The sequence below is a fragment of the Helicoverpa armigera genome, chromosome 25, assembly GCF_030705265.1.
Source record: "Helicoverpa armigera isolate CAAS_96S chromosome 25, ASM3070526v1, whole genome shotgun sequence".
In the NCBI taxonomy this organism is placed as follows: Eukaryota; Metazoa; Arthropoda; class Insecta; order Lepidoptera; family Noctuidae; genus Helicoverpa; species Helicoverpa armigera.
In genome coordinates, this window is record NC_087144.1 from 1,809,452 (window position 1) to 1,825,052 (window position 15,601).

The 15,601-nt window shown below is 32.8% G+C and overlaps 1 protein-coding gene across 1 annotated transcript in view; it reads right to left on the reverse strand.

The window, feature by feature from the left end:
* Positions 1-5,091: 5,091 nt before the first annotated feature.
* The window catches only part of LOC110376614 (orexin/Hypocretin receptor type 1), a 123,943-nt gene continuing 113,433 nt past the window's right edge, over positions 5,092-15,601 (reverse strand). Inside the window, exon 8 of the mRNA XM_064041539.1 lies at positions 5,092-9,817. Coding sequence (XP_063897609.1) covers positions 9,480-9,817 — 338 coding nt within the window. The 3' untranslated portion in view covers positions 5,092-9,479. The remainder of the gene's footprint in view (positions 9,818-15,601) is intronic.

Here is a 15,601-nt window from a genome sequence, read left to right on the forward strand (position 1 = left end):
TGAATTAAGTTGCTGTTAACGTCAATTTCAATGAAAGGGGTTATGTAAGTATAATCTATTGCAGTGGTATTGTCGAGTTATTTAAACTATTTGACATATTATATTTTTTTATATTAGATACAGATTTCCATATTACTTTAATTAGATAATATTAACTAGCTCTTCCCCACGGCTTCAAGAGGGAATTACTTCTTGCACAACCCAACATAACACTCATCCTTTTTTTTATTCGGATGCTTAGGCAATTAAATAATCTATGCTTAATATTTATCACAAAGCTGAAGAATTTGGTTGTTTGACCAATTTGTAAAGTAATGTCATAATTTTTATTCAGTGTTAGAGCGCCCATTTTCGGGAAAGGCTACTTTTTATCCGGTTACGTGGATTCGTTTTTAACGAGACGTAGGTGAAACCACTGATGGACAGATTTACACTATTTTTATCCATCCTGTCTAAACATATGTAAGTCTGTGTCGTGTAGATTAGTTCTGTGTTCCACATCCGGCGCACGCTGATGCAGATACCTGTGACTATGCAGCGATCGGCTATCATTTTGTGCCGATATACAATCACTTTTCAAAAAATAAGTGTTGAAATAATTTATGTACATACACAGAAACACATAACTGCTGATATACGTCATTATCGGATAATTAAAATACTATTCTTTGTACTGCGTAATTGGTTTGATGCTCGATTAATTATAAAATAAATTAATAAATTATGATGTCTCGTAAATCATGATTTATTTAGCCTACTCTCGTCCGAAAATCGGTGATAAATTTTTTTTAGGAGAAAAATAGAATACACTGAAAGCAATAGTGCAATTCACAGGACCGACAAGAAAGTCGGTCCTGTCAGATAGTCCTAAAAAAAGTCGGTCCAATGATCTGTCCTACAAAAAGTGTAACGTAGGCGGGCAGTCTAAAGTAAATAAACATTAACATTTGAAATATTTTTTTGTCGAAATCAACGGTTTTTTTTTACTTCAAAAAATATCTTTGTGATTAGTTATTAAATTAATAAAGTTTTCTCCATTCCAATTAGAAACGACAGCCAATTTAAAAAAAAAGTACCTATCTATTTCAAAATATAAAAATGAAAAAGAAAATACAGATTAAAGTAACATCAAATGCATTAGTTAGGGATACTGAATTTTAATATGTACACGATATTAAGCTCTTAATTAAACAAAGGAGACCCCAGTTCGTACACCTTTCATTTATTTTATAAATATTCAAATTTCTAAAAGAAAACGCTCGAGCTATTTTTTCAAGCCTGAAATATAACACCTATCCAATTTGTAAGACGGCTAAATTAGTAAAAATGAATTGGCCTATCAATCTTTATCAAAAATAAATGAACACTGGTAAAACAGTGGAATGATTTTTAAGAAGAGAAATCTGTCAGCGTGTTTTTCAAAGGGGGCTGTCGTTTTTCTTATCTGTGCTAGTAGATCGAGAGCCAGCGACTGCCAGTCCTTCGTTGTTTTACAAAGGCTGAAACTTTGTGTGTGCATCTGCCTTACAGTAAGTGTGAACGATTTTGCTTTAGAAGATATTTAAAAATAACCTAATCTATCCCAACTTTTATCTTTTTACTGTAATGTCTTAGTTTATATTTAAAATGACATCATTATAGACCACGTTTTTTATGCCAACAATTGTTTATTTCATGCGGGAGAAAAGATATGACCTAATCTTTAAACAGACTTTGATGTCCTAAGTCTTTTCTCTTGCAAAATCAACGATTGCTGTCATATAAAAAGTGATCCTTATTGATGTAATCTTTAGTATAAGGAGGATACGACTGTCAAAAAAAATGCTAATTATGTATTTTTTTTAAGTACTGAAATACTAAAGCTAGTGTAGTTTCTTTTTTTGTTCAACTAAAAAAATATGAACACATCAAATGCAGGTTATTGAGTTTTGATTGAAATAATAAAATACTACTTACCTATTAACATGACAGAGTACCTAAAATAATTGCCTAATAACACAATTTAATTCTACTCTTTGTGTTCAGTTAATAAAGTATTCAACCCATCAAGCGTTTAAACTGAATAAAGTCTGAATATATCATTTATTGACGACAGACCCCTTTGAATGAAAATTTCGTTACAGAAAAACTCAATTACACTTTACCCTCCCCGGGGATCGAACCCTGACCTTATGTATTGATTGCTATTCGAAAGAACAATATAAATGAAATCGTTTTGTATGAAAATCATAATTTGGTTTTGGTCCAATAGGCGCAATCAGAAATGTAAAGGCTGATTGTCATGTCATACAATTTTGTTGGTAATAATATTTTTTTGATTCAGTGTTGTTTCGAAACAGCAGTGTGATTCTATAAGACTTCACTCTAAACTTCGCATCTGAATCCGCCGTGAGTTACTACACTAGCGCTACTCTTGCGAGCGTGTTTGCGAGTTGAACTAAATTAAACTCGAGATTTTGACAGATAAAGTATGAGATGACTTTTAGAACGTTTTGAAGTGAATAGCGAAGTGAAATGCGAGTTGTTGTCTGAATTTTATAGAATCGACGTACAGTTTATAAATATAATGCTTGTTTTGTAGAACTTACCATATGTAATGTAGACTTCGTAGCTCAAAGTCTAGTAGATCTTCTCCCGGACACCGTAGGCGTGGGTCTGTGGGCGGTGAGTTCGGGTGGCTCATCGTCCCTCTGTCTGCTTAGACAACGGACCCGTGTCGACGGCGCGCGTTGTTCCACGTGCTCCTCAAAGAGACAGCTCCAACCCCAGCGAGGCCCAGCAGGACCAAAGCCTGCCGGGGCTGCGGGATTGTTCAAAAGAGTTACCGCGGCCCTGGTACATAAAAGGCCTATGACGGAACACGACGGTTTTTAGTCAGTAAGAGTCTGACACTTCCTCACCGCTGCTAACCCACAGCGGGAGGGGTCATTTAATGATTTTGACGGGTACTTGATGCAAGATGAAAACCTCTTTTCACGTTTCTTCAACAAAAACCAAATTGTTTTTCTTTCATCTGAAAATCGATTCAATGAGAAAAATCTAATTAAATGAGACAGAAAATTGAACGGAGTCTTAAGCTTAACTATGCACTGTTTTGTCTCTTGTCTAAATTGTTGATAAAAACTTACGTAAGGATTAGTTTAAGGAAGATTTATCATCTATTCTACAAATCCCAAACGTATATTGTAGTAGGAACCCACATCATAATATATCAGAAAGAAAAACCGGCCAACTGAGAGTCGGACTCAAGCACGAAGGGTTCTGTACCATTATTTAAAATCACGTTTGATATATGGGAGCCCCCCTAGTTATTTTATTCTAGTTTTCAGTATTTGTTGTTATAGCGGCAACATAATTTTATACATCATCTGTAAAAATTTCAACTCTCTAACTATCACGGTTCATGAGATACAGCCTGGTGACAGAGGAGCAAAAACAATACGGTCCCGTTTTACCCTTTGGGTACGGAACCCTAAAAAGGGCATAAGTGCTAAATATTCAATCATTGTCTAAAGAATTTAGGAAGTTCGTTTCCCAAATCTAGTTTTGGAAGTAGGCTGTACCCTTAACTCAATCGAACGGAGTAAGATGTGTTCGTTTTATGTCAATCTTGATTATCGTCTAAACTCTAAACTATGTAAGTCCCGATTTATCTGAAGTTGAACACAGTAGGTATATAATACCTACGTATGTTTGTACTCCAACTGTGAGTATAATAAAAGTATGTAGATACAGTTTTAATTCGGTCAGAAATTGTCATGTCGCTTTGCTTCTCCGAAGTTAGCCACTACTAACTTCATAACAGTCAAAATAATATGATGAAAATATTTCTGCGTCAAACGGCTAACTTCATAATTGCAAAGTTACGTGGCGCTTACTAAAAGAGGTACCAGGACAGTATAAATAAAGAGAGCAACAAGATTATCTTATTCAATTTATTATGTACAAGTTCATTGATACATAGCTAGACACATTATGTACCTAGCTTTTTGATAGTATGATTACGACTTAGATAGGAATGGTATAAAGCAGAAGCAAAAGTAGCAAAAATGGTGCTGAACAAATGTTTTTAGATAAAAAATTAATATTTTTGAATAAAAGTTCTCTTTATGTAAAAAATTAATGTGTCATTTGTGTGTCTCTATGTTTTTCCAAACTCTCAAGGGACAGTTTTGAAGCTTGGCCTCTTTTTAATATCTAAAAAATGCTGCGAGTTTAGGCGTAAAAAATAATTTGGATAATGGTTCGTTTTTAGATGACTCTTCGAGGATCCTTTTCTTCTATCTGAAAATAAATAATTTTATGCTTTCTTTTCGAAATTGAACCGTATTTTACCTCCAATTACTATAGCAAAGTTGAAAGTATAATCAGACCTATGTACATATAACTCTGTCTACCCCGTAAGGGCCAGAACTTAGAGATACACACATTCTTACTTAAAAACCGCGCCTCAGTTCAAAGTTAAACTTTTTATTATCCACGAGGGAACTCAAGTTTTAATATTAGGTTGGTTACGAATGTTGGCGCCAACTTGTGTATCAACCAATGTTTTGATGAATTGGTTTTGGCTTAGCTACACGAACAATTTAAATTCATTTGTAAATGAAATTACTTGTATTACATGTTTTTGGCTTAAGACTTTATTGAACTTTGTTTTATGTTCTAATTTATATTCTTGACTTCTTTTCTTTCAAATGTTATTATCCTTTTTTTTGTGTGTTACATATATTACTTATTTGTACCTAATTATTTTCTCCCTTTAACCCGATGGTTGACTGGTAGAGAATGCCTTGCGGCATCAAGTCCGCTAATGTACCAATTTTGTGCATGAAGTATAATTAAATAAATAAATAACTGTTCGGGTACCAAAATTCCCTCTTTAATGATACAAAATCATTTAGGTTCAACTGATTTCCAAATAAGGGACGACTCCTTCCCTTATTCAGGATCATGCGATATTTATCGATCTTAACGTTGAGAGAGCAGCGAGACCAACTTTTAGGCCAACGTTTGACGCCAGCCTTAAAAGCTACAATTGAAAAATATTAAAACACTCTTATGTTGAATAGAAGTGTACTTGTACTTACTTGCTTTTAAATAAATACATTTCTGCCGTATACCATTCCTCTCTAAATTTTAGGTACTAATAAAATATATCTAAAGTAGAAAAGCTCGAAAGTTTTCACATTTATTTACAATATTTTAAGATTATTTCTTAAGACTCTTCATTGTTAGTTCAACCAATTACTAACCAATTAAGGCTTAGTTTACACTGTGAAAAATAATCATTTACTTATATCGATAAAATTCTCCATAAAATTGTAGCACAGTAAAGCGAAAGTTTTTCGAAATTATTGATTCCAATCAACATTTTCAGTCGGTGTGATACCGGCTAAATATCTGATCTTTGTAATGTGGGTACTACCATTCATCTTCATACTGATTTAAAATCCCAAACAAGCTGCCGACTAAATGTTTGAGCGGGTACTCTAAGTCATTCATAGATAAAAAAAAAAACAAATTGTACGAAAGATAGAAAATCTTGACTATTTATTTGAAAAAGTTTTTCGAAATGTAGTCTTTTTATTATATTAGACAAGGAACTCCTTTTTCATCCACGACTAGGCGTAATATACTAAATTGATTTAGGTAAAAAGAAGGGAAGAACCTAACAGATAATCCAGACCTTGTTAGGTAAGATTCAATTCAAGAAAAAGGAACTTTTTTATTTCTTAGTTTTTTACTACAATATTTTTTCACAGACTTTGCCTTAATTTTTGAATGTAGATAGCAAACGCTTGATGCATTTAAATAATAGTTTTTTTTTCTTCTTATTATAGTGTGTTTTTTTCATGTGTTGTATTTTTTTTATTTAACTTCCTAAAATTAGGAATTTCTCAATTTTTTCTGTTTTATTTTAAATTGCGTCTAGCCTTTGCTATTTATATTTGATGATTTAAAATCCTCATATTTGCTTCCTTCTCTTTATTTATACATTTAGATATAATTAAGTATATTCTGTATATTACATCTAGAGATCACGTATAAAACATTTTTTTATTAAATATTTAAAAATTAGACAGTTAGATATTTTACACGTTTTTATTAAAAGTTAGCCTCTGCCTTTATATTATGTTAGGTACACATAATTATCGTAAGTCGCCTATTTTTAAATAACAATTAATAGAAATAAGAAAAAATGTTAAAAACTGTCATAAAAAATATACAGGGTGTTTTAAAAAATAGTTTCTTTTCCATTTTTAAAACAATTGTTTGATGTTATCTTTATGAAATAAAAATGTTTTTAAAATGAAACAATACAGACGCGGTCTCGAGTTAACTCAATATTGTAAAAAATAAAAACACTGTGAGTTGCCGCTCGAGATAAATCATGTTTATCCAATTAATTTTTGCGAAAAATGTTATGAAGTCGACAGATATAAAGTATAATTTTATTCTCTTCTTCTCGTCTTAATATCTAATTTAATTTACAAGAACAAAATTTTTAAGTTTTTCTACAAAGTTATCTCAATAATGCTATTTTATTTTAAATCTAAAAGACAATACACATAAAGTTTAAAATTATTTACAATAGTATTGAAATGCATTCATTTCTTATTTTATCTTAATTTAGCTTTGGTCACATTTATACACATTTATTTAGGGAACTATATATAATCAAGTACATATATTATTATATTTTCCAAATAAAAATAAGTCATGTAATGCATATATTTGTGATTTATCATTGAATTTGAATTTTGTGATTACAAAGAAAAACCCTAAAAAATTTCATAAGACCCAATTCTAACTGAGAAATCTATCAATCATGCAGAAATACACTAAACGGAAAAAATCATGACTCACACAGAATAGTTTTAACTAAAAATAAAACGTATACAGAAACATGGCCGGCAGTGTACGATCAGTTCTCTAAACACACGATTTCCTGCACTACAGTGTATTATTTACTAACAATGTAATTATAACATAAAATATCTTGTTTCACGAAGACGTCGGATGTACAACAAGAAATCCAATATGGCGGACTCAGTAAACAAACAGGGATTTTGTTTTTATTTTGTTCGTGTGTAATTTAATTAACATTTTAAACGAATTTAAAACAACAGCCTGTATACATTTAAGCCAACAGACCGTATAAATGGTGTTATTTTAAAAGTGTAAAGCTGGGTACTCATTATTGAATTGTAGGTGTGAAAGTTAAATGTATCATAAAACGTATTAGTTTAGGTAGGGATCGCCAGCGTGACGGTGACCACACAATGACCGATTCGTCAGGTCAAGTCGGGTCAGGTCATATATTCTAGTAAAAAAAAAACTATGACAGTACTTTCATGCTGGTGGATTTTCCGTGAGTATCAAAACTTTCAAAGAAGACATTTGTACCTGATTTCAATCTTGGGGGATAAGAGATGAAAAGTAAGAGTAGCATACTGTTGTTGTTGACATTTTCCCGATAGTTGTCATTTTTAGTAATGTGCGTATTACTATTCATCTTCAAACTGATTTATGAGCGCAAACCACGGGCCCAAACAAAGTATCGGCCGACTAAAAGTTTGTAGTGTCCGAGGAACTCTTAGACGTCTTGTTAGTGGATCAACAACTGTTCACACTATGTATGTACCTATGTAGTTCAGGAGTTGCAAGCCAAAACTTTAACTTAAAGTTACACGAGTTGGTACGTGTTCGATCCTCGTTACCGTATCAATTCTGTTACCTACAACTCTCAAATGAGCGTACCTTAAGTAGAAGGTAGAAGGAAAATCAAATAATCAGTGTTTCATGTTTTACTTCGGTACTTTGATACATTGCTGGTGTGATGTTTTAAAAGTATGTATGAGATGGAATCTTATCATTCGCGATATTAATATACCTACGTCGAAGTAATTATCGATGTCTTTGTTTAACTCCCAGATGACTTACAATTCAGATGTAATCCGATAAACTTTGCAATGCGAAATATAATAGTTTATCGGATGTACCGGAGAATTTCACCTTAAAAATGCAAAAAAAATTGTACACACATTTTTCAATTTGCGAGTTTGCAATTTCCTTGCAATAAAAAAAAACTTTTTACAGCCACTTCTCAGCCAGTAAATTAATTTTATTTTCTTTAAGATAACGCCGCGGCTTTAAGGGAAAAGTTTCACAGATAAAAATATTATGCTGAAGTTGTGAACATTAAAATTTAATTTATTTGCAAGATTTAAGATTAACACGTTGAAGGATTCAGCGATAGAAATTATGGTCCATATATTTTTGTTGCTTATTCAATATCACGTTCAAGAAATCTAGAGAACTAAGGATATTTTCCAAGTAATCTTTAGGCAATTGTTGCTAAGAGAATTTAGTAAATCTGAACCTTCAACAGGCTTTTTATACTTCTAATTTGGTAGATACTACCGAATATTGAAGATCAAAAAGTAATCACTTTAAAAACAGTCTAAGTACTTTTTACGTGCCATTGTAAAATAAACTCTAAAGCCTTTCAAAAGAGAGAGCGTTTTTGATTGATAAATTCAATAGAGTTAGTATAAATTGATCTTGAGTAAAGTGATATTGAATAAACCGTAACCCGAACTCTCTAGAAGAACTCAATTTGAGAATCCACAGCAATATAATATTTACAAGATCTAGAGCTTTCACTTTAAACTAAGATATTACAGCAAATATCTGTTTCACCGAAACTAAAACCATTTTCATCTACAAGACGTTTCATCTTGATTTTAGAATGTAAACTTTAATCTTTCAAATGTCAAAATTTTTGGCAAAATTTCTCTAAAAATGCGGATGAAAATTCTGCTCAAAATAGCAACGAAACGTTTGTCCTTCATATTCTTCCTAAATTGAACTCGTAAGATATTCCAGAAGGTTCCAATTTCACGATAAGTAGCACAAAGTTGCGTCACAGAGACAATAATGAGGTCACATACTTACTCTTATTAAGGAAAAACCAAAAATATAAGACACAAGACGAACAAGGTCGCATCAATTGACGGAAAACTGAGGCCAAATAAATATACGGCAATAACGATATGTGGGAACTTACTAAAGTACCTCATTCATTAAGAGAATTTGCAAATGTAGATGAAGCTTTTGATGTAACAAAATCTAATAAAGCCGGTGAATCAGACAGTGAAACAGACATTCACAAACAATTGACTGTCAACACAACACAAATCTTAGTATATGTTAACCTTCCTTTTATTCTTAATCTGACAGCTATTCAAACTGCGATTGAATTTAAACTTGAAACCGTTTTTAAGATCATCGTCATACGAATCTTTTGACTCATCTACATGTCTGTAGTCGGCATTATCACTATGCCTTTCCTCAATTTTACTATCTTTGAAGCAATCGTAGTACGGTTTACAATCAATACTGTTGGTACTCCTCGCGATATAAGTTTCAATGTCATCTCTATTACGTATATCAGACAGAAGATCTTTGCCTAGTTGTCAATCCCTGCAGACGTCAGTAGCTAGAGTGAATCTTGTCCCTGATTCGCTGATAGAATCGTCCCTAATTTTGGGTCTGCGGTTCCCATTCATTTGGTCAATGAAAGAAGTGTTGGTATTCCTGATGTAATCTCGATGTATGTTGTGGTTTGAGGGAGAAAGGTGGGTGAGACGGTAGCTGACGTAGGAATCGTTGCGACGAACCACGGTCCTGGTTGTGCCGGCTCTAGAGCTGCCGATTGGCGCGAAGGATGTCCCATTCTGGTCCGCGGAGGCGGCTGAGAGGCAGCAGCAGAAACACTTGAAGTATGACCTGTGGAACTCTCGCCGGAATTTACCTGGAACAATAGAGAAGTTCGAGTTTATTGTCAAAAATTTTGGTGGGGATGTGCTCGTGGTGGGGAGTGAGGAAATTTTGGTGATTCTGGTGAATAATTTGGAAAAAAAATGGCACTCAAACTAGTGACGGTCTACTTGTGATTTTGTGCGTAGGTAATTTAGGGTGAATTATTATATTGTTGCTGAGCATTAGAACTTTAAACGAAACTTAATCTGGTGTGAAATTGTATGGCAAAAGAAGGCCGTGTTATTTTCTACCTCATAAATTGGTGTTTGCTTATATTCGAAAATAAGCCAAGCGTGAACTGTTATAAAGAAAAGTACTCAAAACGCATAGTTGTAAGAACTGTTGTCTTCAAGTAATTATATACCAAGACAGAGTGTTTCTTGTAATTGTGTCTAAAGCTTTTACTATGCAGTGTTGGAATTAAAAATAAAAGCTGTTTGTAAGATTTTCCTTTATTTTTATTTTCATTTTATTTTTATTTTTTAGCTTAGTCAGCTAGACAAGAATATTATGAACCGTATATCATATCATGATTGATTTTGAACTACTGTTAGGTACTTCCTTAACCAGGTATGTGGTAGGAAATAATTTAGTAGTTACGAATTATCAGTAAGGGATAAGTCTGATTTTCTGTCCATCAATTATTTACCTATGTGTACGTGTATATATGAACTTGCAAGTGTCAAGATTGCTGCAAACAAGCATATTCTCCATTATACAAGTTCTTGTCGAGTGATCAAGTCGTTATGTTTTAAAATTTTTAAATAAACTAAAACTTTATAGGAACTTCTCACATAATATAATAAGATTCGAGATCATGAGGAGTGGTTTATGACTATGACCATCTATTTTATTTCCTTCAAATAATTCAAACTTTATAATATCCAAATAAAATGCGCACTCAACGCTCTTGTCAAATTCTATGAAATTCAAACCTTATTTCTTTGAAAATAAAGTTTGTTACAGCGTGAATGCTCTCAATATCAATAAAGCAGTATATTTAAACTTTTCCGTACGTTTAGTCAGATATACATAAAAGTTTTGGATCGTACCACGGAGGAAGGAAAGATAGCGGAGATGCCACAAGAAAGGTAGGTCAGGCGCCTTCCTGTAGGTCAAAGCAACGTACCGTAGGCGTGACCAGACTAGAACTAACAAGGTGCTCGAGTTCCTTGTCAAATCTAGACCAATCTGTCAGAGATTAGTCTTGATTGATTGGTGATTTCATTTTGAAATTAATGGGCGGGTTCTAAAGATGACGTCGTCATCTCCCAAACACCCGCACTTTTTTAGGAGATTTTCCGTTATGACATCTCCGCTAGTCATTTTGTTCTCCATGGATATAGGTACGTAAAAGTTTTGGATCGTACCTTGACACGGGACAAAGAAAACAATGAATATTTGAAAAGATAGCGTTGTGACATGTCTTTTTACTCGAGCTGGTTCATATAAATATCAGATGGCAGATTATTTTTTGAATAAACAGGTTTATTTTATGTTGATATATTAAAACCTAAGAAAATAGCGTTTGAATAAACTAAAAGTAAGCAGATAAGCGAAAAAATATTAGAAAGAAAATATGTGAATTGGAATTTTCGTTTTGAGTGTACTAGTGTTGGTATCATGGTCGATATTAGGCTTGTTTAAGTAATTATCTTTTAAAGCCCAATAAGTAAGGTTTCTCGTGTTTGTAAGTATTCTGAGAAAATTTACTTTATAAACTTGATCCTTCTCTGAATTTCCTCCAAATGAGTTGCTATGTAGTAACAATTATTATCATTTGCTAAGTTCGGAATAACTGGGCCGATTTGAAAAAAATATTTTAGTTTTTTGATAGCTGATTATCGTGGACGTCTAGAGGCTTTTTTATCCTCGTGCGCAAAGCTGCTATCGCAAGAAGCTGGCTAAACAGTTAATTTAGTATATTTTGCTATTAGAATTGATTCGCCTACATAGACTGGAACAAATTATACAATGAAGCTACCTACATACATTTGAATAAATTCCCACCCTTTGACAAAAATTTGGTATTCATTTGTTTCATTCGTTACAGTATGTAAGCTTGACCGTTCTAACAAAAATGACATTCAGAGTCCCCTTGTAGTAAGGTCAATACAATGTCAGGAATAAAAGGTATAGCGAACGCAGGTGACTTTTGAAATGTGGTCATTTCTATCTTGACATTTTTGAGTAGCCATCAATTTTCATTTTGATTTGGTTAGTAGTTCCACTATAACTAGCTAGTTTTTGCCAGTGGTTTCACCTTCATGCATCCATTTAAGAAATAATCTTATAGCCTTCTTAAACAAATGAGCTATCTAATTTTAAAATAATTTTCAACTCGGACTTGTAGTTTCGTACAAATGAATATACTCTGCAGCTTCATAATACTTTAAAGTGCGATTATGCGGTTGATCACAATGAGGAAAATTTAACCACTCTATCACACTTTTGTTTAGAAAAGTATTATTTATCTACACAAACACCATCAAAGCTCGATAAAAAACAACCTCAGACAAAAAAATTAGCAAAAAAAATTATATCTATAAACTCGAGTATAAAGCAATCACATCACTATCCGTGCTGTGCGGTACTCAGGGGCGGAGAGAGAGGATTCTGTTTACTGACCTGAAAACCCTGGAAAGCCTGAAAATAAAATGTTGGGTGACGTTTCAGGAATACAGCCGACAAATTTTGAAAAAAATTAAAAGAAAAGTTATTGATTGTACCAATTTACGAATGAAATAATAAAGAATGGTTTAAAATATGGTTTTGTTTCGTCGCCATCTTAGGTCGTGCCATGTTTCGTCTTCTCTGCTATATGAATAAAAATGAATGTATGGTTGTTAATGCTTTATGAGCTTCTATAAAAATGTTACAATTGTTACCAATCTCTGCTAACTTGGGTGACAACCGCCGCCATTTTTTTGTGTACCTTGCCACAAAATACATAGGTACAGAAGTCAATCTACATATAAAGCGCGTTCGAGTCACGCAGACATAGGTGTCTATGTGTGCGTGTTCACAGACGCGCTGTCTCAAAACAACTCAAAACAGTGCGAGCGGGGCTGCCGTTTTCTTGAGATACGCGCGTCACACACAAGGTAGATAAATGTGCACGCGTTTTGATACCTACCTAACTGTAATTTGACTGTAATATTTTTAATTTTAATAACAAAAGAAAAAGTAATAATGGAGTAACAAAAAAAGTCGTATTCTATGTAATTGTTCAGTGGACGGTTGTTTTAATACAACAATAAACAGTGAACTGTCGTTTTTTAGCCTGCCGTATTACCTATAGTATGGACCTACTTATTTTCTCATATTTCGATGGTTCTTTTAATAAACGCAGTAGGTAGGTATAGTTAGGTGGGTAGGTAAGCGCCCTGGCGGCCTCTGGCCCAATGCCGTAATAAGTTTTGCTAGTGTCGGCCCAGGCGAACCGCCCAACCTACCCTCAAAGATTATTACTAAGTAGTAGGAGTTGATAATTCATGGCGAGAGTATGTTGTAAGGTAGACGAAATAAAACTCGCAAATCAAGGTTTCTGTAGGTAGAAGCAAGCTTAGATCAGGGACTGTACCAACCCATTACATACAAAAATATTTTTTTCGCAAGTAAAGAGTAATAAGTAAGTACCTATAAGTATATGTATGAATAACAAAATTATAAATTGCGGTTTCTGAAAAAGTTCGGTATCTCGTTCAAACGAATTTCCGTTGAAAGTGTTTATTAACCTCATGTATGCCACATTAAATATTTTATTATTATTGGTTTATATTTCATTTTTCCTGTTTTATTCTCAACAATAAATCAAATAATTAGATACGAGTACCACTACCACGTTAGTTTTATGCGCATAAAAAGTTGACGACCCTAGCGCGACCGCCGAGTTTAGGCATGAAAAGTGAAGTACATACATGAGATTGACTTCTGTACCTATGTATTTTGTGACCTTGCTTTGTGTAGTAATTAAAAAATCCGGTCTTCATGTCATGAATTTGTTTATTATCATTGGGTGACTCGAAAAATTTCTCCGTAGCAAGACTTATTTTATGATTATTATTAGAGTTATTTCTACATACTTCTAAGAATATTATTCTAAGTCTTAAAATAAGTGTGGAGATAAAGAGAAATCATATATTTTACGCCCACAAGTGGACATTATCAGTTGCAAACATAAATAAAAAGATTAAACTACATAACAAAAGATTTATAAGAGCTTATCTTTATTTACGCTAAAGATAAAAGAAATGAGGATGATAGAATAACCAAAAATTCAAGTCAGATTAAAAGTAGATGCCTAAAAATATCAAAATAAGTTTTTGATTCTCGCTAAACGGATTTTCGTAAGCTTAGTCCTTCAATCTTTCAACTATTTTGTATAAAAGGTGTTTTATTTTAAAACAAGCTTGTGTCATCGGTTTCAACCATATGCTGTGGTAAATACTTCGCGCAACCGGATAAAAAATTACCTTTGGCATTGTTGTCTCAATAGGTTATTTTATTCTGAAAGATTTCTTGAAATAGGACCAGTGGTTTAGGTGTGAAAGTACGACAGACAGACAATTTGTAATATTAGTTAAGATTACATAGATAAAAGATTGAAATATTAAAACTAATTTAGATCTCTACTAAACGGCTTTTCATAAAGCCTTAATCTGCGAAAATAAACAAATATTTTATCTCCTCTTAATAAAATACTCAAGTTATTTTTTTAGGGCCAAGGTTCAATTGTTTTAATAGGTGTACCTTACCATACGCTCGGGATTTCGTCTCTTTACATTGTTCAGAATAATAAACAAAATAGTTTAATTTAAATATCGTCGCTGGAATTTATATTTTGATGTGATATAATTTTGTAGGCATCTGTTTTTTATGTGCGAGAGAAAATTATTTTGTTTTTGTCCTAGAAAATTTTCATAATGTGTTAATACGTGTGCCATTTTATTGATATTCAGTTTAAAAAATAAAGTAAAAATGGTATTTGTTGTTTTTTGTTAACGATTTATTTTTAGTGGGTTAATAAATAGAAAAAAAATGCGTAAATATTATACCTACAGCTAATGTACATTTTAAACTGATCTAATAACGAACTTCATAATTGAATTATCAAAATAGTTCGAATAACTTGGTTACTGTTGGCAATCATACACAATGAAAATATACTGAAGCAAAATCTATCTTGCCTACTTACAGTACATAGAACGAGATTATCGCTCACAAACATACGTACATACTACAGGTCAAACTGAGAACCTTCTTTTAGTGAAGTCGGTCATAAAATAGTGGTTTTCCAACGATGATTTTACCAAATCTTTCTTATTCACCTTCAAAAGCTATCAGGATTAACATCAAGTTAGAACAAAGAAGCAAAGTGATAACTTTGAACTTTAAATCGAAATCCGTTGCTTCAGTTATATTTACTTTTACTTTACAACTTCTTGGATTAAGCTGGCTATGCAATTCTGTCGGGACCAATAGGTGCAGAAGCTTTCTGGAAATTTTAACTTATTATGAAGCTGTTTAATTCTTGAAGTTTGATAGGAGTTATATTGTTAAAAAAGTAGGCTTTGTAAAAAATTTATAACCTATGCTAATAATTTAAAACGAGTTTTTCTTTTCAGTGATCTATATTAATAAAAATAAAACAAAGAGGGAATATTTTTTGGTTGTTTGTACGCTACCGATTTGAAAAATTCCCATAGTAACCAAGGCTATATTTTACTCGATTACGGCAAGAAGTTCCCCTTATACGCAAGTGACATCGCTGGCC